Source organism: Neovison vison, chromosome 4, assembly GCF_020171115.1.
Source record: "Neovison vison isolate M4711 chromosome 4, ASM_NN_V1, whole genome shotgun sequence".
NCBI lineage: Eukaryota > Metazoa > Chordata > Mammalia > Carnivora > Mustelidae > Neogale > Neogale vison.
In genome coordinates this window covers 36,978,374-37,002,336 of record NC_058094.1, presented here as the reverse complement: position 1 = coordinate 37,002,336, position 23,963 = coordinate 36,978,374, and the positions used below count along the sequence as shown (strand labels likewise).

Genomic DNA, 23,963 nt, shown 5'->3' with positions numbered 1-23,963 from the left:
CTTGTTCTCAGGAATAAATGGAGATTTGCATACAAAATGCTTAATAAAGGTTTAGTTAACATTATTATTTGTAAAAAGAAGTAGCATGTAGTTCTTTCCTACACCTATATGTGGCAGGGCTTAAAGTAATAAGATTGGTGTGTTTGAAATAAAAGAACAAAGTAAAGCTCTACCACATAAATATCTAGCAGGTATTTCTTTCTGCCTTATATCATTGTTGTTAGCATATCTACATTCCCGTAGAACCTACCTCATTGCTTTGTGCAAAGTCTTTAATAAATGGGACCCCACTCTTGCTTTCTGCTAAAAGCCGGTTGAGGCCCCATTTCTCCTTCCTGCTTAGGGACTCCATGTGGGTCCCTGGTTGAGACTTCTCTTGTAGAGACCCCGAGATTCCTGAGTCATGATGTGGCTCCCATTAGACCCTCATCCTCTTCATTGAATAGAAGGGAAATGCAGGGAACATCTATCTACTAAGGCTTTAAGATTATTTAGCAGTTCTTAGAAAACCTTGGCGCTCTCTGGTTTTCTAGAGCTGGCTATCAGTGGAGTCTCCCACAAAGCATTTGATCAGTTAAGTGTAGTTGTTTATTAACAAAGAGCACGTCTAACTACACTGCAGATCTGTGTCAGCTAATTGCAAGCATCAGTATAATCAGCGCTTTCTCTCCACATTTATGTGGTTATTAGAATAGGTGCCAAAAGCTTAAATACAGTGGGAGAAGAAAACCTTAAGGAAAGCTTTTCAGCAAATGGGCAGGGAGGAATCCCTGTGATACTCTATTTTAGGGCTTACATACAGCAGGATGTATGGGGAGTGTCATTTGGTCCCATCGTGTGGTCTTTTGAAACACGAAACATTAGAAATACTCTGTGATTTGAAATAAAGGGCAAAAAGTTACTATTTTATGCCCTTGTGCTGGGGACAAATAAGATTATTGTTTATATTCCAAGTTTATACTAAAAGTTTTGGATATCAAGATGTTTAGATTGGAAATTTAAAGGTATATTTGAAATTTTAATTTATGGATTCTGATTTTCTTTCAAGTTACTCCATTAGGTAGATTTCATTACATAGGTTTAAAACTTCAGGTTTTCGTACTTTATGTGTCATAGAAAACTTTTGTTGCAAGTACAGAAAATCTATTGACTTAAACCATAAGGAATATCTTGGCTCATGTAACTGAAGGTTCATCAGGGCTCCAGTCCTGACTGAAAATAATAGAACCTTAGCAGTTGTAGGCTTCGTGGGTACAGGTCCGTGAATGTCCAAAGGGAGAGAGACACCACTGCTTTGGGTGGCATTAATTTAAAAGTGAGAAACTATGTTACCCTAGCTTTTTGGGTAGGGTAACCAAGCCCTAGCTTTTTTATCTATGCTGTTACTTTCTTGACTCCTTTTCTGTTGGTACCTGTTTAATGGGTCACGTGCCCATTCCTGAGCCGTCTGTATGACAAGAATATGCCGTGCCCCGATTGGCTGAGGCCTGTGTTCCTGATGGGTGGGGTCAGCTTCTCCTGAGCCCCTGAGTTGAGTAGGAGGGGGGTGATAGCTGAGTGGACATAAAGGCACCATTAGGAAGGGGAGATGAACTCTAAGCAGAGTTGGCCATGGTCACTGCAGGAGAGCAAGGCAGGAAATGGTAATAGTTGGGACTCTTTCACTGCAGATCACGGAAAACCCAGCCTTTTATGGTATAAGGGAAAATGGTGGTCTGTTGGCTCCTATCGTGGAAACGTCCGCAGGTAGAGTAGCTGCATGGATGGCTGGATTCAGGAATCAGAGGTTCTTCTTTAGCTCTCCGTCTTGGCCTCTTTCTTGCCTTTTTTTGACCCCATCTTAGAAATACAGAGTCTCCCCTTGTAATCACCAGATGGCAGGGTAGCTCCTCTTCTCATATTCTAGGAGAAAGAGCAAGTGATACCAGAAGCGACCACAAAAATCTGGTTGTAGCTTATTGGCTTTCATAGGCCCGTCCTTGATGAGTTAGATTATTGTGGCCAAGGAAGTATAATGTGCTGATGGTAACACAAAGATTACTCCAAAGAACTGGGCTAGGGTAGGGCTCGCTTCACCTAAACTGCAGGATGGAGAACGAGGGAGGTGTGGTGTGGTTTTTCCAAGGAGATGGGGTACTGGACAGACGTCCATCTCAGCTGTGAACAGGTTCGTTTGTGCATTTTTTTTTTAAAGATTTTATTTATTTATTTGCCAGAGACAGAGGGAGAGAGAGCGAGCACAGGCAGACAAAGAGGCAGGCAGAGGCAGAGGGAGAAGCAGGCTCCCTGCCGAGCAAGGAGCCCGATGTGGGACTCGATCCCAGGACCCTGGGATCATGACCTGAGCCGAAGGCAGCTGCTTAACCAACTGAGCCACCCAGGCGTCCCCGTTTGTGCATTTTTTGTGAAATAGTTACTAAACCAAACACTGTATATGTTTGTATCTCCAGTAGAGAAGACATACCAATATGGCTAAAGTGATGTGATTACTTAGGTTTTATTTTCCAATTTGAAAAAAATATTGCTGTAATTGTATGATTTTTACTTACAGTCAGTTTGTCTTTTTAATTTGTATACAAAGTTTCATTCCACTTCAACTTCAGCTCTGCATAGTTTGTGGTCAGGTTAACTTGCAAGAGAATATCTGCTTACATATGCACTGAAGATGTTGTGGAGGTGCTTATGTGAATCCTTCTTTTCTTTTCCCCCTTGGGGGGTGTCCCATAGATGAAAAAATGTTTAAAACCCTTAAAGAAGAAGGAAATCAATGTGTAAAGGACAAAAACTATAAAGATGCCCTTAATAAATACAGTGAATGCTTAAAGATTAACAACAAGGAATGTGCCATTTATACAAACAGGCAAGTTCTTTGTAACTTTATGTATTTCTTATGTTAATTTTTTTGGTTAAAAAATACAGACAAATTAATTGCCAAAGTATTTTTTTTCCCATCATTTTGAGAATTTATATAGCATAAGTGAGCGTTTTTCAGAGAGACTGACAGCCGCGGTGCGCGGGCTGGGGGGCACTTGCAGCCGCTCAGTTGGGCCTGAAACCGTCTCTCCTTTGGGCATCAGTGCAGACAGCTCACCGCCCAGCTGTGCTCTCCTCCCTCCACCGGCCTGCCTTCCCCTGCCCTTCTCAGGCTTCTGAGGTGTAGATCCCTGTTTCACTCTGCATGCTCCCTGAGCCAGTCCATCTTCTCCGCAGTCCCGCTACCACCTTTCCGTGGGAACCCCTGCCCCCCTCCACCTCCCCTTGGTCTCCAGACCTGAGCAGTCCACTCCTGTCGGCACTCCTGACTGACTCCTCCCTCTGCCGGGCTGTGGGCAAGCTCGGATGTCCTCGTCCCAAATTCCTTGGTGGGAGCCTTTCTCTCCGCCCTCACCATTGCCGCTGTCCTGGGCCACCACGTCTCCTCCTACATGTGTGCAGCGCCCTCCGTAGCACCCTGCATGTCGTCTTCCCTCCGTCTCGTTCTCCAGGCTGCAGCTGGAGCCATCATTCTAAAACCCGGTAAACATGTTAGCCGCTGTTGGAGAACCCATCGGTGGACTTCCTTGAAGCTCAGGAGAAAGCTCAGCCTTCTTTCCATGACTTACGGGACCCTTCACCATCTGGCCTGGCCTCCCTTCTACCTCACCCCTGCACCCAGCCATATGGCACTTTTCTTAGCCCATCAAGAGCACTGCTTGCGCATGCGCACGCTCTCTCTCTCTCTCTCTCTCTCTCTCTCACTCTCTCTCTCTCACTCACTCACTCTGACTGTGCGACTCTGCTATTGTTGGGCCCGTGGCCACCACTCTCCCGTCCTACATCTGAATTCTCAGCCCAGTGCCTTGGCACTGAATAATTCTCACTTCATACTCTGGAATTCAATTTGAATGTAACTTCTTCTGGGAATTGTTCCCTGAGGACTCCTGCCCTTGCCTCACTCAGCCCCACCAGATCCAGTGAGATTCTCAGCTGTGTGCTCCCAGAGCATCCTGTTTTGACGTTAGTGTGTTTGCACGATTTACTTGTTTCTCTCTTCCACTAGACTGTAGCCTCCCTGAGGGGCCCGGACTGTATTTCGTTGGCAGTTCTATCCCCAATGCCGTAATTACGTGTATTGCATGAAAATGCCACGGTCGGAGTAAAATGTTAGGGTTCTGTGAGACAGCTGTGGGGTTGAAACTGAGCTATGTTCTGATTTTTATGAGCTGTCTGAATTCCCAGATACGTTGTTTTTGCTCTTCATAACGCATCATTACTTTCATAATTACGTTCTACCAGAGCTCTCTGTTACTTGAAACTGTGCCAGTTTGAAGAGGCAAAGCAGGACTGTGATCGGGCACTTCAGATCGATGATGGGAACGTGAAAGCGTGCTATAGACGGGCTCTGGCTCATAAAGGACTCAAGGTGAGGAAAGCTTCATTTTCATCTGTAAATTGCAGCTCTGACAATAGCATGTGGATTTTATGAGCATAAATCCTGGATTTAATCCTGGTTCTGTGCTAATCAGGCTTACAACCTTGGAAGAGACTTCACATTTCCCTTACCATTAATGTAGAACTAGGTAATTTCTAAGATTTCCTTCCAGCTCAAAAATGAGGATTTATTTCCTGATTTTCTAAGGAATTTTTTTAGTTATCATAGGTCTACTTGAAGGGATAGGAAGATTGAATCACTGAAGGCAACCTGCGGTGTCACTGGTTCTTCCACCAAAGATTTGGGGTTGTCTATGGGGGTAGGAGGAAGGCGTTGGAATGGAAGATTGATGGACTCAGTGGAAGTTGGTAGCGACATAGTGGAGATTGGGAGGCTCATGGTCATCAGTGTGACTGCAGAGTGATAGAGAACCACATCCTTATTTCCAGAGGAAGTATTGTATGGTTACGCTTTTACTTAGGCTGATTCTTCTGTGTGGAACTATTTGAATGAATGTTCATGTTTGTAGAAAATGACATCACAAGGAAAAATTAGAACATAGGGGGCTCTGGCATTTCTTGAAATTATGGTATTTCTTTAAAACCAATGTTTTTAGGGTCTAATACAGTGCAGTTCACATGTTGTAAGCCTGTCAGAGATTTTTTTAAATTGAGGTATAATTGACATGTAGCATGGTATTTGTTTGGGTATACAGAGTAGTGATCGATTTGCAAAATGCTCACCACGGTAAGTCTGGTTAGCAGCTCACCTGCGCACATCATTACCATTGTTTTTTCTTGTAATGAGGACTTTTAAAGTTCTTCTGTTGTAGCAACTTTCATTTACAGTACTGTTGTTATAACTGTTGTTAACTGTTGTCACTGTGCAGTACATTATTGTATGTCCCCATGACTTAATATTTTAATGGGAGGTTTGGACCCATTTCACCCACTCCGCACCCCCTGCCTTGCCTCTGACAATGACCAGTTTGTTCTTTGTATCTGTGAATTCAGTTTTGTTTTTGTTTTCTGTTTTTTCCCTGTATTTCTTGTACAAGTGAAGTCATGCAGTAATTGCCTTTCTCTGACTTACTTCACTTAGCATATGCCCTCAGGATCCATCCATGTTGTTGCAAATGGTAGGATTTCCTTCTGTTTAACTGAATAATCCTCCATTGTGTAGGTACACTGCATTTTCTTTATCCATTCATTTACTGATGAGCACTTAGGTGGTTTCCACATCTTGGCTGTTGTAAATATTGCTGCAGTGACCATGGGAGTGCTGGGATCTTTTCGATTTAGTATTTTCGTTTCCTTCAGATAAATACCCCGAGCTGGGATTGCTGGATCAGATGGTAGTTCTATTTTTCGTTTTTTGAGGAGCCTCCATGCTGTTTCCTGTAATAACCACACCAACATACATTCCCACCAGTGCACAAGGGTTCCCCTTTCTACACATCTTCAGTAACACCCGTTGTTTCTTTTTTGTTGAGTTTAGCCATTCTGACAGGTGTGAGGTGACACCTCATTGTGGCTTTGATTTGCAGTTCCCTGATGGTCAGTGATGTTGAGCATCTTTTCATGTACGTGTTGCCCATCTGTGTGTCATCTTTGGAGAAATATCTGTTCGGTTCCTCTGCTCTTTTACTAACCGAATTCTTTTTTTGGTACTGAGTTGTAGGAGTTGTTTGTGTATTTTGGATATTAACCACTTATCAGATATGTGATTTGCAAATATTTTCTCCTACTTGGTAGTTTTTTCATTTTGTTGATGGTTTCCTTCACTGTGCAGAAGCTTTTTAGTTTGGTGTGTCCGACTTGTTGATTTTGTTACCTATGCTTTTGGTGTCAAATCCAAAACCCAAGACCAGTGCCTAGGTTTTCTTCTAAGACTTTTATGGTTTTAAGTCTTATGTTCAGATTTAACCCATTTTGTGTTGCTGTTTCTGTACAGTATAAGAGAGTGGTCCAGTTTTCCCAACACCGCTTATTGAAGACTGTCCTTTCCCGTGAGAATTCTTGATCCCTTTGTCATAAATTAATTGACCACATATGCATGGGTTTATTTCTGGGCTCTCTATTCTGTTTTATTGATCTCTGTGTTTGTTTTTATGCTGGTACTCTACTGTTTAGATTACTATAGTTTTTTAATATAGCTCGAAACCAGGAATTGTGATGCCTTCGACTTTGTTCCTTTTCAAGATTGCTTGGCTATTTGGGGTGTTGCCAGGTTCATATGAGTTTTAGGATTGTTTGTTTTATTTCTGTGAAAACGGCCATTGGAATTTTGAATAGGGATTGCATTGAATCTGTAGATGCTTCATGTAGTATAAACATTTTAACAGTATTAATTTTTCCACCCATGAGCATGAACTGTCTTCCCATTAATTTCTGTCATTTCTGGTTTCTTTCATCAGTGTCTTACAATTTTCACTATATATAGTATGTACAAATCTTTCACCTTTTTGGTTAAATTTATTGAGATATTTTATTCTTTTTGATACAGTTGTAAGTAGAATTTTCTTAATTTAGTTTTTGATTTTTGAATAATGTATATATCCCCATGTAGCCACCACTCCAGTCAAGGTAAATAACATTCACATCTTTCCAGAAAGTTCCCTGTGCCCATTTTCCTTTATTTCCCTCCTTCCACGCCCACCCCCAGGTAGCCATTCATCTAGTTTCTATCACTGTAGATTAGTTTTGCTTCTTTTTGGCAGTAACAGTATAATTGTATAGAATGTACTGTATTCTTTGGCTTTTTTTTTTTTTTTAACTCAGCATAGTGTTTGAGTTACCTATACTCTGTACCAGGAATTGTTTCTTTTTATTACTGAGTTTTATTACTGAATATACCATAATTTTTTTTTTACACATATTTACCAGTTAATTACTTTTAGATGTTTCCATTCTGGGGCTGTTAAGAATAAAGGTGCTGTGATTATTCCTGCCCACATTTTTTACGAAGTTGTACATGAACTGGTACAGCGAGAGGCCAGGTGCAGGTGGGAATGGGATGGGGCGAGATGGTCGGATCATGAAGGGCCTGGGAGGTCTCGCTGTGGTGGACAGGCTTGATGCTGAAGGTGGTGGGAACCCCTGAGGACGAAGGGGGCTTGAAGAGTCAGATTGGGCCTCAGCGCCAAAGCTGGATCACTGGGGGCCCAGCATGGAGTAGGGAGGTTGGTTAGAAGCGGCCGAGGTAAGAAGCCGCTGCCTGAAGGAAGGTAACAAATAGCCGAGGGAAGAGAGAAGAGTATTAGTTTGCCCGGAACTTCCATAACAAAAAGTACCACACACATCGTGGCTTAAACGACAGAAATGTGTTTTCTTATGGTTCTTAGAGTTCTTAATTTTAAGATTAAGTTGTCAGCCGGGATGGCTCTTTCTGAGGGCTGTGAGGGAAGGATGCATTCTTGGCCGCTGTCTTTGGCTTGTGGATGGCTGTCTCCTCCCCGGGTCTTCACTTTGTCGTCTCTCTGTACACATCTGTCTGCCAGTTTCCTCTTCTAGTAAGGACACTTGTCCTGCTGGATTAGGGTCCACCCTGACGACCTGATCGTAACTTGATTACTTGATTACTTCTTCAAAGAATCTGTCTCTTCAGAATGTGGTACATTCTGAAGTGCTGTGGGTGAAGCCTCCCAGCAGAGGAATTTTCAGGGGGACACAGGTTAGCCCGTAGCAGGAAGTGAGGGGCTAATTCAAAGGTGTTTAAAGGTAAACACCTGAGAGTAACTTGTCCCCGGGAAGGAGCAAAGTGGGTAGCTCCCTGCTTCCTGGCTTGGGGATTGAGTGTACAGTGCAATAATGGGGGTGTTCAGGAGGAGGGAGAGGGGTAGTTCAGTTTAACCTTACTGAGTTTGAGAGAATTCTTTCAGTTCCATGCCCATCACTCATCACTGACAGGGAAATATCTAAAAATATCTTCTGTAAAACCTGGGTTTTGCTGGGAGAGGACAGCCCTTTTTCTACGTAATATAGCCAATGAGTCCAAGCTGTGCACATCCAGGGCCCAGACTTTTCTGTTTTCTAGATCCTAGAGCCACTGAGGTGGTGCTCCAGCTGCCCTTGCGCTGCGGGAACACGACGGGCGGGGGCGGAGGTGGGCGGGAAAGGGAGGGGGTGCCCAGCCTGTTCTCAGGGATGTTGTAAAGGACACAGATCCAGAGCCGAGTGAACACATGTAATCGGGTCCTGAGCATGGGAGCCTCCGTCCACGCGGGGCTGGCTGCGCCACGTTCCCTGCACGTGGGGGCCTTTACTGTCCACCCGGCAGCCCCCTGGCTCCCCTTGTGACCTGACCCCCGCGCCCCCACCCCTTCTGTTAGCAACACGCTCCTTCCTAAACCTCATGTAAAGTTTCTTTGCTGGTGTGTGGCACCCTGAAGTAAGAGAGGCTGCTTCAAAATTCCCTCCGCTTTTTCGGAGTTGTGTGGATTTGAGCCGGCAAGGGTAGATCTGCGACTCGTGGGTGTGCCCAGACTGAAAGCAGGTTTCCCTCATGCTGGCTGCTGGTTCTTGGAGCATGTTGCCCTGACGTAAAGGCAGAAGGCGTACTTAATGAAAGACCTTCTATACCTCTTTGGCATGAATTCTAGAAATTGTATTATGCAGAAAGATAATCCCAAATTGGAGTAATCCTATCCCACTAGGTTCTGAGGCTGGCAGTTGGTTTTTCTGGTTTAAGTTTTTGTAGCTTCATTTATATATCCTGTCATTGAAGTTATGTGCCGAGCAAATACAATTTCAGGATCCTCAAAGGCGACAGCTGCCTATAAAATGCATCAGGACCCACAGCCGGATCCGGATCCACTTCATGTGTCTGTGGCGAGGAGGCTCCCAGTGCCCTGCCGCTAGTTCCCAGCCCAGCGCCCGCTTTCTTAGATCTTTTGTTTTCTAGATGACTTTAACTGTGTGCAACTTTGAAAATCGTAGGGCTTTCACTTAAAATCTTTTTTTTCTTCCAAATTTTTGTATCAATTCCAGTTACCATACAGTGCACTAGTCGTTTCCGGTGGAGAATTCGGGGACTCAGCACTCATCCCAACAGGCGCCCCTCCCTCTGCCCCACCTCCCCTCCTGATGGAGCAGTTCTCTGTAGAAGAGTCTGTTTCTTGGTTCGCCCCTTCTTTCTCCCCCGTGTTCATTTGTTTTGTTTCGTAAGCTTCACATGTGAGTCAAGTCCGGTGGTATTTGTCTCAGACTTTCTTGCTCGAGTGCCGCTCATGTGCTAGACTGTGGCTCGCAGCGGTGAAGAGCCCGTAGTGTCGCCTTAGGGAATTTGCACCCATTAACTGGGCTGTGCTGTAAGGCCCAGACTGGCAGACGGTAACGGAATTGTTACTACAGTTGAAGCACACCTATTAATAGTATATATTTACGTAAACATGGGGGATTATACTTTTTTTCTTTAAGGCCTAATGAGGTAATTAGCGACTTCAACTTTTCCTTCTTTTTACTGGAGTCACACTTGCTCTGTGTAGGCTCTGCTCTTCCCTCTGCCGCATGGCTGTCTCTCTCCAGGGCTTGTGTTCCTGACAAGTGTATCAAAAGGAGACTCCTTCCCCCTTATTAGGATCCATGGAAAACCTTGGCTTTCTTAATTGCATTAGTGGTAATCCATACTTGATTCATTTGTTTACGTTTTAAAAAATTGTTTCCCTTTCTAAGACAGAAGCTTCCACAGGGGCCGTAGCTGCCTGACCATTCTTGGGATCTGGCAGGGGACTCCTCACTCTTCTCTCTCGTTCTCTCTTTACATTTATTTGCCCCTGTTGCAACTCTTAGCAAAGTGTCATTTCATGTTCTCTTAAGTCTCTTCCAGACAGATCGCTCTTTTGGCACAGATTTTTCTTAAATACAAAACAAAAATGTGAGTAAGTTGAAGTCCCCTGTGATGTGGGACTTCTTCCATTTCCAAGGCCATAGTGTACAAATCTCTTTCCAGGCTTCTCACTGGGATTCCACAGCTGTGTTCTCATTCGCTTGGTGGGCATTGCTGCTGTGATCGTCCCAAGGATTCTCTGTGCCTCAGTTTCCTTATCTTTAAAATGGGGATAGCAGGGGCGCCTGGGTGGCTCAGTGGGTTAAGCCTCTGCCTTCAGCTCAGGTCATGATCCCAGGGTTCTGGGATAGAGCCCCGCATCGCATCGGGCTCTCTGCTCAGCAGGGAGCCTGCTTCCCCTCCTCTCTCTCTCTCTCTCTGCCTGCCTCTCTGCCTACTTGTGATCTCTCTGTCAAATAAATAAATAAAATATTTTTAAAAAATGGGGATAGCAGTTAGTATGTATAGGGCTATTGGGGGTAAACTAATACTAAATGCAGAGAATGGTAAGAGTTAATAGTTACTATGACCTTAGCTTGCCCCGTTGCCCCTCTTCCTTGCCTTCCAGTATGGTTCCTAGGATGAACACTTTGGCTCGAAATACAGTTTGTTTTTGTTTTTCTGTAGTCGGTTCCAGCTGCACTGTTGTGGCACAGAGGTATGTGGTTTGTGACTAATAGAATGTGATGGACTATGGTTTGTAAATAATTTACCTTTTTTACTGAATGAGAGCAGATCTACATTTATCTGTTTAAACAGGTCACTTTTGCTCTTGTGTCCTGCTGGGTGGAGGGGGGAGGGATGCGGCCTGACGGCGAGCGCCCCAGGAACGCCCTATAAGCACTCGCCGAGGCAGCGAGTGCTCCCTACTTAGGGAGGTTACACATCACTGAATTCTTTGCCTCCTTACAGAATTAATTTTGGTTTAATCAAAACATTGGTCTAGTCTCTAATTCTTAAATGGCCTGTCACATCAGACTGTGATTTTGTGGTATCTATGTCTACTACCAGATTCTTTGCTATGTTTTGTTAAGCTTAGATCTCCTTTTCTTTTCCGTCAGCCTTTCCAGTGTGTTGTCTGACTCTCTGGAAGAACAAATGTTGCTGCCAGCCGCTGGAATGGCATACGACTTTGAAGGGTTTGACAGTGCAGAGTATTATGTGACAAGTGACATCTGGGCAGCCTTTACATAGGTTTAAAGTTTTCCTTATTAATTCATTTATCCTTGGTACAAGCCTTGTGAAAACCAGAGTAGATAAGCTTTTGTTATCCTTAAAGATGAGAAAACGGAAACTCAAAAGATGAAGTAGGATTTTGTTCCAGTTTCTTTTTTTTTTTTTTTTTGTTCCAGTTTCTTAATTAGTAGTTGCTAACCTGAGGTTCTTCATTCTTCCACTCACTGCACTCAGCAGACAACACATGCCTCTCGGATACCAAGGACTGTGAAGGTTGTGGTGACCCCAAATTGAACTTGAGTCTTCCAGCTCCAGATTCTGTGCTCGCTCTTCTCTGAAGGATGTTCTGTGTTACGGGTGTTAATATTTTAGTTCAAGACTACTGTGTGGGCCTGACATTATCCTCCGGCTACTAAAGGGAATCCCTGCACACGTTCTGCTACTCAGCTTAATCATTCTCACTCTCACTTGAGCTCATCTGTGCTCCATAATGAAAATGATTTTCTCTGCCTTCCTCCTTTCAGGATTATCAGAAAAGTTTAAACGATCTCAATAAAGTTCTTCTACTAGATTCAAGTATTATTGAGGCAAAGATGGAACTGGAAGAAGTAACCAGATTCCTTAACATTAAGGACAATACAACATCATTCAACAAAGAAAAGGAGAGAAGGAAAATTGAGATTCAAGAGGTATTTGATAATCTTTGAAAGTACTCTCGGGGGATTTTATATTGGATTCTAAAGTCAGGTTCCTAGGAGTTCAACAAAAAATGTCCTCAGTTTTGTTTTTATTCTGATCTCCAATGAAGAAATTTTAACCAGTTACGGAGACAGAATTTTCCGTTGCTATAATTAGCCATTGTATTTCCCAGCTTGGGTCCACGGAGGGTATTGGGATTCTGCATTACTGCAGTTCCTCCTTTCTCTGCCTTCCCCCTACTCTGGCCTACAGTTTGCGTGGTTTTCCACCCGGATTGCTCTGGGGACCTGTAGCCTTTGAACTTTGCTTCCGGGTAGACCTGGAGAATCCTGATAGGACTGAAATCCTGAAAATGTCAGTGGCCTTGCCATACCCAATAGGGATTTTTAGATTGATTTAGGCCTTGTTAGCACTTGGAAACAGGACTGGCCTCATCAGAGGTCTTGGACAGTCACTCCTGAATCAAACTCAGTTTCTTGTGCTCTAGCTTTTTGCTTTGCCTTTGTCGAAGAATGTCAGCTCATGGGGCACCTGGGTGACTCAGTGGTTAAGTGTCTCCCTCTTGATTTTGGCTCAGGTCATGATCTCAGGGTTGTGATATCAAGCCCTGCATCAGCCTCTGAGCCCATCGTGGAGCCTGCCTTAGGATTCTCTCTCCCTCTGCTGCTCTCCTCCCTGCCATGTGTGTGCTCACGTGCACGCTCCACCCAGAAAAAGTCAGTTCCTGAATTCTTTTTTTTTTTTAAAGATTTTATTTATTTATTTGACAGAGAGAGATCACAAGTAGGCAGAGAGGCAGGCAGAGAGAGAGGCGGAAGCAGGATCCCTGTTGAGCAGAGAGCCCGATGCGGGACTCGATCCCAGGACCCTGAGATCATGACCTGAGCCGAAGGCAGCGGCCCAACCCACTGAGCCACCCAGGCGCCCCGAGTTCCTGAATTCTTGTGTATTCACGAATGCTGATATCATCCCATTTATCACCTTATATTTCCATTATAGAGTAAAAGCCAAAAAGTGAGAGAAACCAGAAATATTTTCCCTCTAAGGAGGAAAGAAAAAAGTCTCATGTTCATGTCTCTGTTAAATGTAAGAAAATAATTAAGTGTAAAATTTATCATGAAAAAGGTAAAGTTGTTATGGGTCTTCTTTCATGGAAAACTATAAAAAAATTTTAAAATACTTTCATGAATGGATATTTAAAACTTTTTCCTAAAATGAGTATATTTTACTATTATAAATTACACACTTTTCACTTAGAATTTGACTAAAATATAGCTTACTAGTGTTTTCCAGCTCCTTCCCTTCTCATAATTGTATCTTGGGATGTGTGCAGTGGCTGTTATGTCACGGTTTCATTTTTTTCCTTCATGAAGGTGAGCGAAGGCCAGGAAGAGGAGCCTGGAAGGACCTCGGAGGAGCTCTCCACTGACTGCCCTGTCTCTGAGAATGGGGACACAACCAATGGGCCACCAGAATTCTATGAAAAACTACCCATCACCAAGCCTAACAACGCCTACGAGTTTGGTCAGGTTATAAACGCTATCACTATGCGGAACGATAAAGAAGCCTGTGCATACCTTTTAACCATCACTGAACCGAAAGATTTGCCAGTGTTGTTGAGTAACAAACTTGAAGGGGATACATTTCTCTTCCTTATTCAGTCTCTGAAAAATAATCTTATTGGTAAAGATCCCTCATTGGTGTATCAGCATCTTTTATATCTGAGTAAAGCAGAGAGGTTCAAGGTAAGTGCAAAATAACTTAATAATACCTGATTTTCTTCCAGGGTTTCTGTAACTCAAAAATGTTCATTTTTCTTAATTAAGCTAATAAGTTTTTCTCTTTCTTCCAGATGATGTTGACACTAATTAGCAAGGGCCAAAAGGAGCAAATTGAACAGCTCTTTGATGACCTCTCAGACACACCTAACAAGCATTTTACTTTAGAAGATGTACAGGCCCTAAAAAGGAACTATGAGCTTTAAGTCAAGACTATTGTTAGATTTCTTCCATGCATGTATGTGTTTCAGTAATGCTAGTGGGATGGTATTGTAATAGAGTTGCATGGATGAAACCTGGTTTAGAAAAGATCCTTTGATCTGGAGTATAAAGTATTTTACTTATTTTTATACATAGAACATGTATATTCTACAATATGCTTTTATCAGTTGTAAATATTTTCTTATGTACCAAGAGCTAACATCTTTATATTTAGCAATTATATTTGGAACTTGTTTAAAGTACATTTTAATTTATAGTACACATTTTCTTTTAATTACTCTCATTGAAAATTTGAGTTGAATTACATTTCTTTGGACTATGAAGGATTCCTCTAAAGTGTGATAGAAATGTATTTCTTTAAAAATCATTAACAGTGATTATTATATTACCTTTATTTCCTGCTATGATATATATATATAAATCCCTTTTGTACTAATTGTATATTACAGTAAGCTAGAGTGAAACGCAACACTTAAGTCTTATAATAAATGATTAATAGTGATTATTAATTTAAGAGCTTTAAGAGGAACTTATTTTTTTCTTAACATGGAAACATTCAGAACAAAAATTGGCAAAAATTTCTACTACTTTTTACTAGATTTTAAATTAAATATCTTGCTTATGTAAATAACAAAATCACTACTGTATAAAAAGCAGACTAAGCCTGCATTTTGTCACCTCCACATTTTCCCCCAAGTTTAAATGTCCCTTTTCCTCCTCCTTTAAGCATGACCATATTTATTCCCTTGAAGTGAAGAGATCTTATCATATTGAAAATTCCTTTGTTAACTTGGTCAAAGTAAAGGCATTTCTTAAAATAAAACATTCAGGTCTGTATCAATGTACTGTCATTTATTCCTGTAGTTGTTAGAGTCAGTTCTCTTTTCATATTCAGTATCAGATCTTTAGAATTACAGAATTTTTAAGAATCACTGTGGGTAAATGATAATTTTCAAGCTCTGGCATTTTTTAACTGTTCTTTGTTCATTAATGAAAATCTGTGACTCTAGTCTTCAGGCAAAGCAAAGTTTTAGTAAACTTCAGAGAACTTAAAAGGAAACCTTCTCTTTTGTCCACAGTTACATACCCAGCACCTAGCTGCATAAGCCGTCTGGTGGTGGCAGACCTCTCCTTCAGAGGAGGTGCAAAGCAGTGAGTGCCTGTTGTGTGGGTCATGGCGGGAGAAATCCCATTTGTCTCCAGCAGCAGCCAGGGTACTGCAGTGGGACCTCCATGACTGTGAGGGGAAGGGAAGTGAAGGGAAGGAAGCAGATAAGAATATCAAAGCGCATTCAAAGAACGCAGTTGCTGCAAACTGCTTCAAGACTTCAGCAGGAAGTCTGCCCATATACCTCTGGAAGTATCCCACTCAAGGATCTCCCAACCACATTGCCCCACTGGTTCCACAGGCACCCCCACAGCCCCAAGTGCTAAACTCACAGCAGCTCCCACTATGTGGCTGGGTGCCCGTGCACGCTCCTGATGGGGCAGTGGGAACAGGTGTGGTGATCAGAGTGTTCTCAGAAAAACGGACCAGGGTCTGTGGGCAAGGAAGGAATCGCCAACTGGAGTCTTGGAGCTATAGCGCCACCTTCCGGAAAACAGGTGTCGAGCAGCCAGCCTGGTGAGTTATAAGAAAAGATAAAAGTTTTAAGAATTCTGCCACTAGAGGGAGCAAGAAGAGTGGAGTGGCTGAAAAGTCAAGGTAGCAGGGCCTGGGAGCAGCACTCCCGTCAGAAGGTCATCAGTAAAGGCTCAGGAGCCGGCTGCTACTTGAAATGGGAGAATAGCAATGCAAATCCACAAACACAAAAATCAAAACTTTCACCCCCAAAAGATCTCAATAATTCAACAATCCAGCTTAAAGGCACACAATATTGCGAATCTAGCTGATGAATTCAGAATAACTTTTGAAGGACACAACTAGTTACTAAGAAAACAATGATATTAGGAAGGAAAATACATACAATTAGGAAGGCAGCTACATACAATAATACATACTTCTGTAAAAAATGATTTTAGAGAATGTGCATAAGCAGGGGTGAGGGAGCAGAGGGCAGGGCGAAGCCGACTCCTCACTGACAAGGGAACCCAAAGCAGGGCTTGATCCCAGAACCCTGAGATCATGACCCAAGTTGAAACCAAGAGTCAGATGCTCAACTGACTCAGCCACCCAGGCGTCCCAAACAAAATGATTTATCAGAGAGAAAAAAACATAACTAAATTCTGGAGTTGAATTCAGTGAATGAAATGAACACAATAGCCTCTGCAGTAGAATAGAGCAGGTGGAAGACAGAATAAATGACTTAGCAGATAGGAATTTTGAAATAGTCCACGATCCAGAAGACAAAAAGGTGGCAGAAATTTAAAAAAAAAAAAAATTGAAAGCTCTCCTAAATCTGGAGAAAGAATTGAACATCCAAATTCACCAAGTTTGTAGATCACCCTATTACCTCAATGTGGAAATACCTTCTCCCAGACAGGTTACAAGGAAACTACCGAAAATCAGGATCCTAAAGGCAGCCGGGGGTAAAAAGAGTGTAATTTACAAAGGAACCCCCGTGAAGCTATCAGCAGATTTCTCAGCAAAAAAAGGCCCTACAGGCCAGGAGAGAGTGCAATGGCATATTCAAAGTATCAAAAAACAAACTGCCAGCCAGAGTTATAAAGACTTGCCCAACAGACAAAAGCTGTGGGAATTTATCACCACTAGGTCTGCCTCGCAAGAAATGCTGAAAGGAGTTCTTCAAGCTGAAATTAAAAGATGCTAATCAGTGACGTGAAAACATCTTTACACCGGTAAAGGTGAAAAATAAATTTAGAAAACTCTAATTCTATAATAGAATAGTATATTAGCCACTTAACTATATAGTATAAAGGTTAAAGGAAGAGTATTTAAAAAGAACTTACCACTATAATTTGCTAACAGGACACAATATAAAAAGATGAATTGTAATAAAAATATAGGAGTAAAAGAGTAGAGCTTTTATAGGCAAATGAAGATAAGCTATCAGCATAAAATGGACTCTTCCATGTATGAAATGTTTTATGTAAGCCTCATGTTAACCACAAAGCAAAAATCTAGATTCACAGGAAATTAAAAAAGGGAAACATAAACATGGTGTATACCCACCATGGAAAATCACAAAGGTGAAACAAACAGGAAGGAAAAAGGAAGGGGTGGGGTAGGGGGAGGAGGGACCTGGGGAAAAGGGACGGAAATACAGAACAATCAGAGAGCAATCAGTAAGACGGAAATTGTAAGTTGTTGTAAATCCCTACATATCAATAATTACTCTAAATGTAAACTGAATTCACCAATCAAAAGGCAGAGAGTGGCTGGATAGAAAAAGTAAGACTCAACTATATGCTTCCCACAAGAGACTTCAGCTCTAAGAACACACACAGGCTCCAAGTAAAGGGAAAGAAGAAGAAATTACATGCACTTGAAAACCAGAAGAGCAGGGATAGCCATACTCAACATTAGACAAAACAAACTTTAAGCCAAAATGTTAAGAGAGAAACTTTAAGCCAAAACGGTTAAGCCTTCAGACATAATGAAGATCAGTACAGCAAAAAGATATGTATGCATTCAACACTAGAGCACCTAAACAGATGAAGCAAATATTAACAAACCTGAACGGAGGAACAGACCACTGAATAATAGCAGAGGACTTTCATACTTACAGCAATGGAGAAGTCATCCAGACAAAATCAGTAAGGAAATGCTTGAACTGAACCATACTTTGGACCAAATGGACCGAACATACAGAACATTCCATCCAATATCAACAATATATTATTCCCAGGAACACAAGGAACTTTCTCCAGGATAGATTATATGATAGGACACAAAACAAGTCTTAAGCAAATTTAAGAAGAGTGAAATCATACCAAACATCTTTTCTGACCACGATGGTATGAAACTATAACAAGCAGAAAGCTGGAAAAATCTATAAATATGTGAAAATTCAACACTTCTGAACAACCAGTGGGTCAAAGAAGAAATTAAAAGGGAAATAAAATTTATCAAACCTATTCAAAAGCTGTTCTGAGAGGGAGGTTTATAGTGGTAAATGCATATATTAAAGGTTAGATCTCAAACAGTCTAAACAGTCTGACATTATACCTAAAGGACTATAGAAAGAACAAACTAAGCTCAAAGAGAGCAGAAGGAAGGAAATAAGGCAGAGCAAAAATAGAGGCCAGAAAAAAAAATAGAAAAGATCAACAAAACTTTTTTCAAAAATAAGTGAAATAGACAAGACTTCACTAGACTAAGACTCAAAATGAGAAATGAACGAGGAGACATTATGGAAATAAGGATCGTAAGCACCTACACCATGAATAGTTACATGCGAACAAATTAGGTATCTTTGAAGAAATCGATGAATTCCTAGAAACAGAACTCACCAAGGCAATCAGGAAGAAACACAAAATCTGAACAGACCAGTAAGAGACTGAATCAAAAACTTCCTAAGACAGAAAACTTCAGGACCAGATGGTTTACTGGCGGATTCTACCAAAGAGTGAAGAGATAACAATCCTCAAACTCTCAAAAAATTGAGGAGGGAACACTTCCAGGCTGATTTTATGAGGCAGCATTACTCGGCTATCAAAGCCAGATAAGGACCTACAATAAAACTAAAGACTCATAACTCTGGTAAATATAGATATAACATACTCAACAGTGGGAAAACAAAAGCTTTCCTCTAAGATTAGGAACAAGACAAGGATGCCCACTCTCATCACCTTAATACAATTGTTGGAGATCTTAGCTAGAACAGTTGGGCAAAATAAAGAAATAAAAGGCATCCAATTGAATAGGAAGAAGTAAAAAAAAATTTAAAGATTTTATTTATTTGAGAGAGTTTGAGCATGAGTGGGTGAGAGGCAAAGGGACAAGCGGACTCCCTGCTGAGCAGGGAACCTGATGTGGGTCTTAATCCTGGGACTTCTGGATCATGACCTGAGCTGAAGGCAGACCGATCCAGGCCCCAGCTGTGCCAGTACATAGTTTTATACAAGAAAAATAAAGTGGATTAAAATCTGTTAAATAAATGTAAAAATATATAAACAGTTCATACTACTCAATAACGAAAACCAATCTGATTAAAAGAATGGGCAGAGGAACTAGACCTTTTCCCAAAGAAGACCTCAAAATGGCCCACAGGTACATGAAAAGATGCTCAACATCACTAATCATCAGAGAACTGCAAATCAAAACCACAATGAGATGCCACCTCACACCTATTAGAATGGCTCTCATCAAGAAGACAACAAATCAGCACCGGTGAAGATGTGGAGAAAAGGGAGCCCTTGTACACTGGTGGGAATGTAAATTGGTGCAGCCACTATGGAAAACAGTATGGAGGCTCCTCAAAAACACTAAAAATAGAACTACCACATGATCCAACAATTCCACTTGTGGGTATATATCCCAAGGAAATGAAAACAGGATATGGAAGAGATATATGCAATCTCGTGTTTATTGCAGCATTATTCACAATAGCCAAGAAAAGGAAACAACTTCAGTATGCCCGTCAGCTGATGAATGGATAAAAAAGACATCACACACACACACACACACACACACACACACACACACACTGCAATATTTTCAATCATAAGGAAATCTGCCATTTGTGACATGGATAGACCTCGAGGACAGCTAAGTGACATAAGTCAAAGAGAGACAAATACTGTATAATATCACTTATATGTGGAACCTTAAAGCCAAACTCCTAAAAATAGTAAAATAATAGTTACCAGGGGGCTGGAGGTTGGGAGGATAGAAGAAATGTTTAAGTGTACAAACTAGCAACTAGTAGATAAGCTAAGTCCTAGAGATCTAATGCATGGCTTAATGGTTATAGATAACAAGACATTATAAACATCAAACTTGCTAAGAGACTGATCTTAATTACTCCTACCACAAAAAATAGGTGATGAAGATGCTACCTAGCACAAAATTGGCAATCACAATATCACAATAAGGGTAACAAACCAGGATGTACGTGTTACATTTACACAATATGTCAAATACATTTCAATTAAACAACTGTAGGTGGTTTTGACTGCACAGTTTATCACACGCTGTGTAATTTAATCCTTATAACAACACTGTTATAGATGAGGAAACCATGGCACAGAAAAGATACAGAGAAAACTTAAATCCTGATTACAAATAGTACATGTGGTTGATCAGATTCAAACCTGGGCAATCTGTCTTTGATCATGTCTTTGATCAGCCACCTCAGTGGCTCAGTGGGTTACATGTCTGCTGTTGGCTCAGGTCATGACCCTGGGGTCGTGGGATTAAGTCCCACATTGGGCTTCTGGTTCAGTGGGGAGTCTGCTTCTCCCTCTCCTTCTACCCCAACCCCCTGCTCATGCTTTCTTGCAAGTAAATAAATAATATAAATAAAATAAATAAATCAATATAATCCATTTCAAATGTCACCTCCTAGAGGCTCTTCCTTACCTGCCTTGGCTGAGTTAAGTGATCTTCATTTTCTCAAAGTGCTGTGTGCACAGCTCTATCATAGCTCTAACCACTGCTTTGGTGTTTTTTTTGTGTGTGTGTGTTTGTTTTGTTTTAAGATTATTTGAGAGAGAGAGAGAGAGTGGGAGTAGGGGGAGAAGCAGAGGGAGAGGGACAAGCAGACTCTGTGTCAAATGTGGAGCCTGACATGGGCTCAATCCCATGACCCCAAGATCATGACCTGAGCTGAAATTAAGAGCTGAACACTCAACTGACTGAGCCACCCAGGCACCCCCACTGTTTTGGTATTTTGAGTTGATTTGTCTGTGACAGAAAATGTCTGGTTTAGTTCTGTTCCCCATGTCGCTCAGCAAAATGGCACACTAGAGATTTAATACCTCCTCAATGAATGAGTAAGAAGAATTACTGGGGTGCCTGAGTGTCCAATTAGTTAAGCACCTTGACTTTGGCTTAGGTCATGATCCCAAGGTCCTGGGATGGAGCCTTGAGTCGGACTCCCCACTCAGCAGGGAGTCTGCTTGTCCTTCTCCCTTTGCCCCTCCCCAGCTTGTCCTCTCTCAAATAAAATCTTTTTAAAAAAGCATTACTAACATATTTTAGGGTACATATATTAAAATACTTCAATAGAATGAGCACTTATTTAACCTAATAGGTTGCTATAAATCATGCATCCAGAAGTAGCAAAGTCTCAAAGAAAGTAATTCTATACTGAGTCAGGGTGATTTATCATTAAAGTTTGACCTTATGCCTTAGGGACCTAATAAGCAAATTTCTAGACATGAGAATGAAAGACAAAAATATTAAAACAGAAAAAGGGGGGAAAGCCCAAAGCCTTTCAAATGAAAAGTAAACATGGCAATACTTACTAGATGTATAACACCTGGGGAAATCTACAATTACTGGGCTTAAGTTTGCATATTTTTAAATGATAAATATCCCCTGGGATGACAGCATTTTGTAGTGATACAACATATGAAAATGCCTCCTAAGCTATATGCAGTATTTCTGGTTCATGGACACTATGAAAACTCCCCGTGTATAGAACATCTCCTAACTACAGTCCGTCAGTTAATGTCCAGTCTCTGTAGCTGTTACATCATCCCACAGTCCACTGCCATGGTAGTGCCACTAGCTGTGACCACTGTCAGCTCTTGACCTTAACTGAAGTAACAGGCCATCTCCTACAACTGCTCCAATCAGCTCCCCTTCCGACATCACATTTTCCCTGCCCTTCTTCATTTTTAGAAAGTAATTTCCCCCTCCTTACTAGGGCTGATCCCTCATCCTATCCCCTCTATAAGGACTTTCCTCCAACGATAATACCATCTTTGGCATATGTCCCTTTCAATTACCACCTTCCTCTTAGCCTACAAACCTACTCAACTCTTCCCCACTTAAAAGTTCCTTTCAATCAAGTTTCCATTCTTTCCTACATCATGTTTTCAAAAATAGCTTTTTCTATTTTTCCCACTTCCCGAATCCTCTTTTTTACAAAGAAATTTGACCTCTATTTCTCATCAGTATTCAAACTACTCTCAACAATCTTGGTCAAATCCAGAAGCCTTTTCTTAGTCATAGAATTGGGTTATACTGTGGCCCAAAGAGATTTTGTTTTAGAGATCATCTCATCTAAATCTGCTCCCTTTATTTATACTGAAGCCCAAATTAAGAACATAATAGAATACTATGCAGTTAGAAATGCTGATAAACTCTGTCCTGTTTTTGCCCTTCTGCTGAGATTGTGGGCAAAGAAAATGAAACGTGAAAGGTGAAACAGCAAAACCTTAACAGCAGCTGCAAGACTGAATCTAAATTGGCTATCTAGCTCTGACTGCTCAGAATGAGGGACGATGTTTCTAGGCCGTTTCAGAGAGTAACTTTTTCATGAGCAAGATCTCAGAAAGCACAGGCTCTTTAAGTTGACACTACAACAGGGTGGACATACTGATAATTTGATGTTTGTCAGGAAAGCTTTCGTTTTCACTTCTGAGATGCATTTTGGTGAAAACTCCCTTCACGATCCCGGGAAGTGGTGACCTTTTTTTTGAGGATTTCAAGCCAATTTATTTTAGATTGAAGTAAAAGTTTGATTCCTTAAAAGGACTTAACACAGTCTATAACAATTTGTTTTTTTTGTTTGTTTGTTTGTTTGTTTGTTTACTTGGTTTCTTAGCAGTGAGGGCTACACCTGTATTCTTTGTTACTATATTTTTAGATTTTTTTTATTATTTATTTATTTGACAGAGAGAGATCACAAGTAGGCAGAGAGGCAGGCAGAGAGAGAGAGAGAGGAGGAAGCAGGGTCCTCGCCGAGCAGAGAGCCCGATGTGGGACTCGATCCCGGGACGCGAGATCATGACCCGAGCCGAAGGCAGTGGCTTAACCCACTGAGCCACCCAGGCGCCCCTGTTACTATATTTTTAAAACCTGGAACATAGGGATGCCTGAGTGGCTCAGCTGGTTAAACGTCTGCCTTTGGCTCAGGTCAGGATTCCAGCGTCCTGGGATGAGCCCCGCACTGGGCTCCTTGCTCCATGGAGAGTCTGCTTCAACCTTTGCCTCTCCCAACTGCTTGGTCTATGAGATGAATAAAATATTTTTAAAAAAACCCAAATATTTCTCAAATAGTTCTTAGGATATCTGCATCAGAATCACTTGGGAATCTTGAGTCCCAGGGGTTAGGAATCTAACTTTTAAAATATCTCTTTAATTCTTAGGTTGGAATATGTGACCCACCGTCCTAGAAGGCGAGTGTGTAGTAACTAGTATCTGAGTTGATAAGCACTGTAAGTGAACTCAACTATTCATGACCTTCTGAATAAAGTATTATGGGGAAGAGATAAAAAGGATAGTTCCTGCTTTTCATGAGCTGACAACTAACTTAAACAAAATAAAACCAAGTTCAAGAGACTCTAGTAGGGGGCACCTGGGTGGCACAGCTGCTTGGGTTTCCCACCCTCGGTGTCATGACCTCAGGGTTGTGAGATCATGCCTCGTGCCGGGCGTTGCACTTAGCGTGAGTCTCCTTGACATACTCTTTCCCTCCGCCCCCTCCCGCTCATGCTCACTCTCTCTAAAATAAATAAATCCTTAAAAAAGGGTGAGAGAGACTCTAGTGTGTGTGGGTGGGGAGCATCAGTGAAACTTTTGTCAAAGTTACTAAAAGGATCAAGTAGAATAAATCAAGAATGTTTTCAGGAAAAGGTAAAATCTAAGCCACGTTTTTAAACAGACTTCAGTGGATGAGATGGGAGAGCTCAGTATAATTAAATAACTATGGAATTTCCACTATCACAATGCACTAGAAACTTAGTAGTAATAATGCTGGTACTGTAAGCTTCGCTGT

At 41.6% G+C, this 23,963-nt stretch overlaps 1 protein-coding gene across 1 annotated transcript in view; it reads left to right on the top strand.

The window, feature by feature from the left end:
- The window catches only part of SPAG1 (sperm associated antigen 1), a 69,720-nt gene extending 54,779 nt beyond the window's left edge, over positions 1-14,941 (top strand). The window contains exons 15-19 of the mRNA XM_044245208.1: positions 2,728-2,860; positions 4,276-4,402; positions 11,938-12,102; positions 13,486-13,857; positions 13,965-14,941. Coding sequence (XP_044101143.1) covers positions 2,728-2,860; positions 4,276-4,402; positions 11,938-12,102; positions 13,486-13,857; positions 13,965-14,096 — 929 coding nt within the window. The 3' untranslated portion in view covers positions 14,097-14,941. The remainder of the gene's footprint in view (positions 1-2,727; positions 2,861-4,275; positions 4,403-11,937; positions 12,103-13,485; positions 13,858-13,964) is intronic.
- The last annotated feature ends 9,022 nt before the right edge of the window (positions 14,942-23,963 follow it).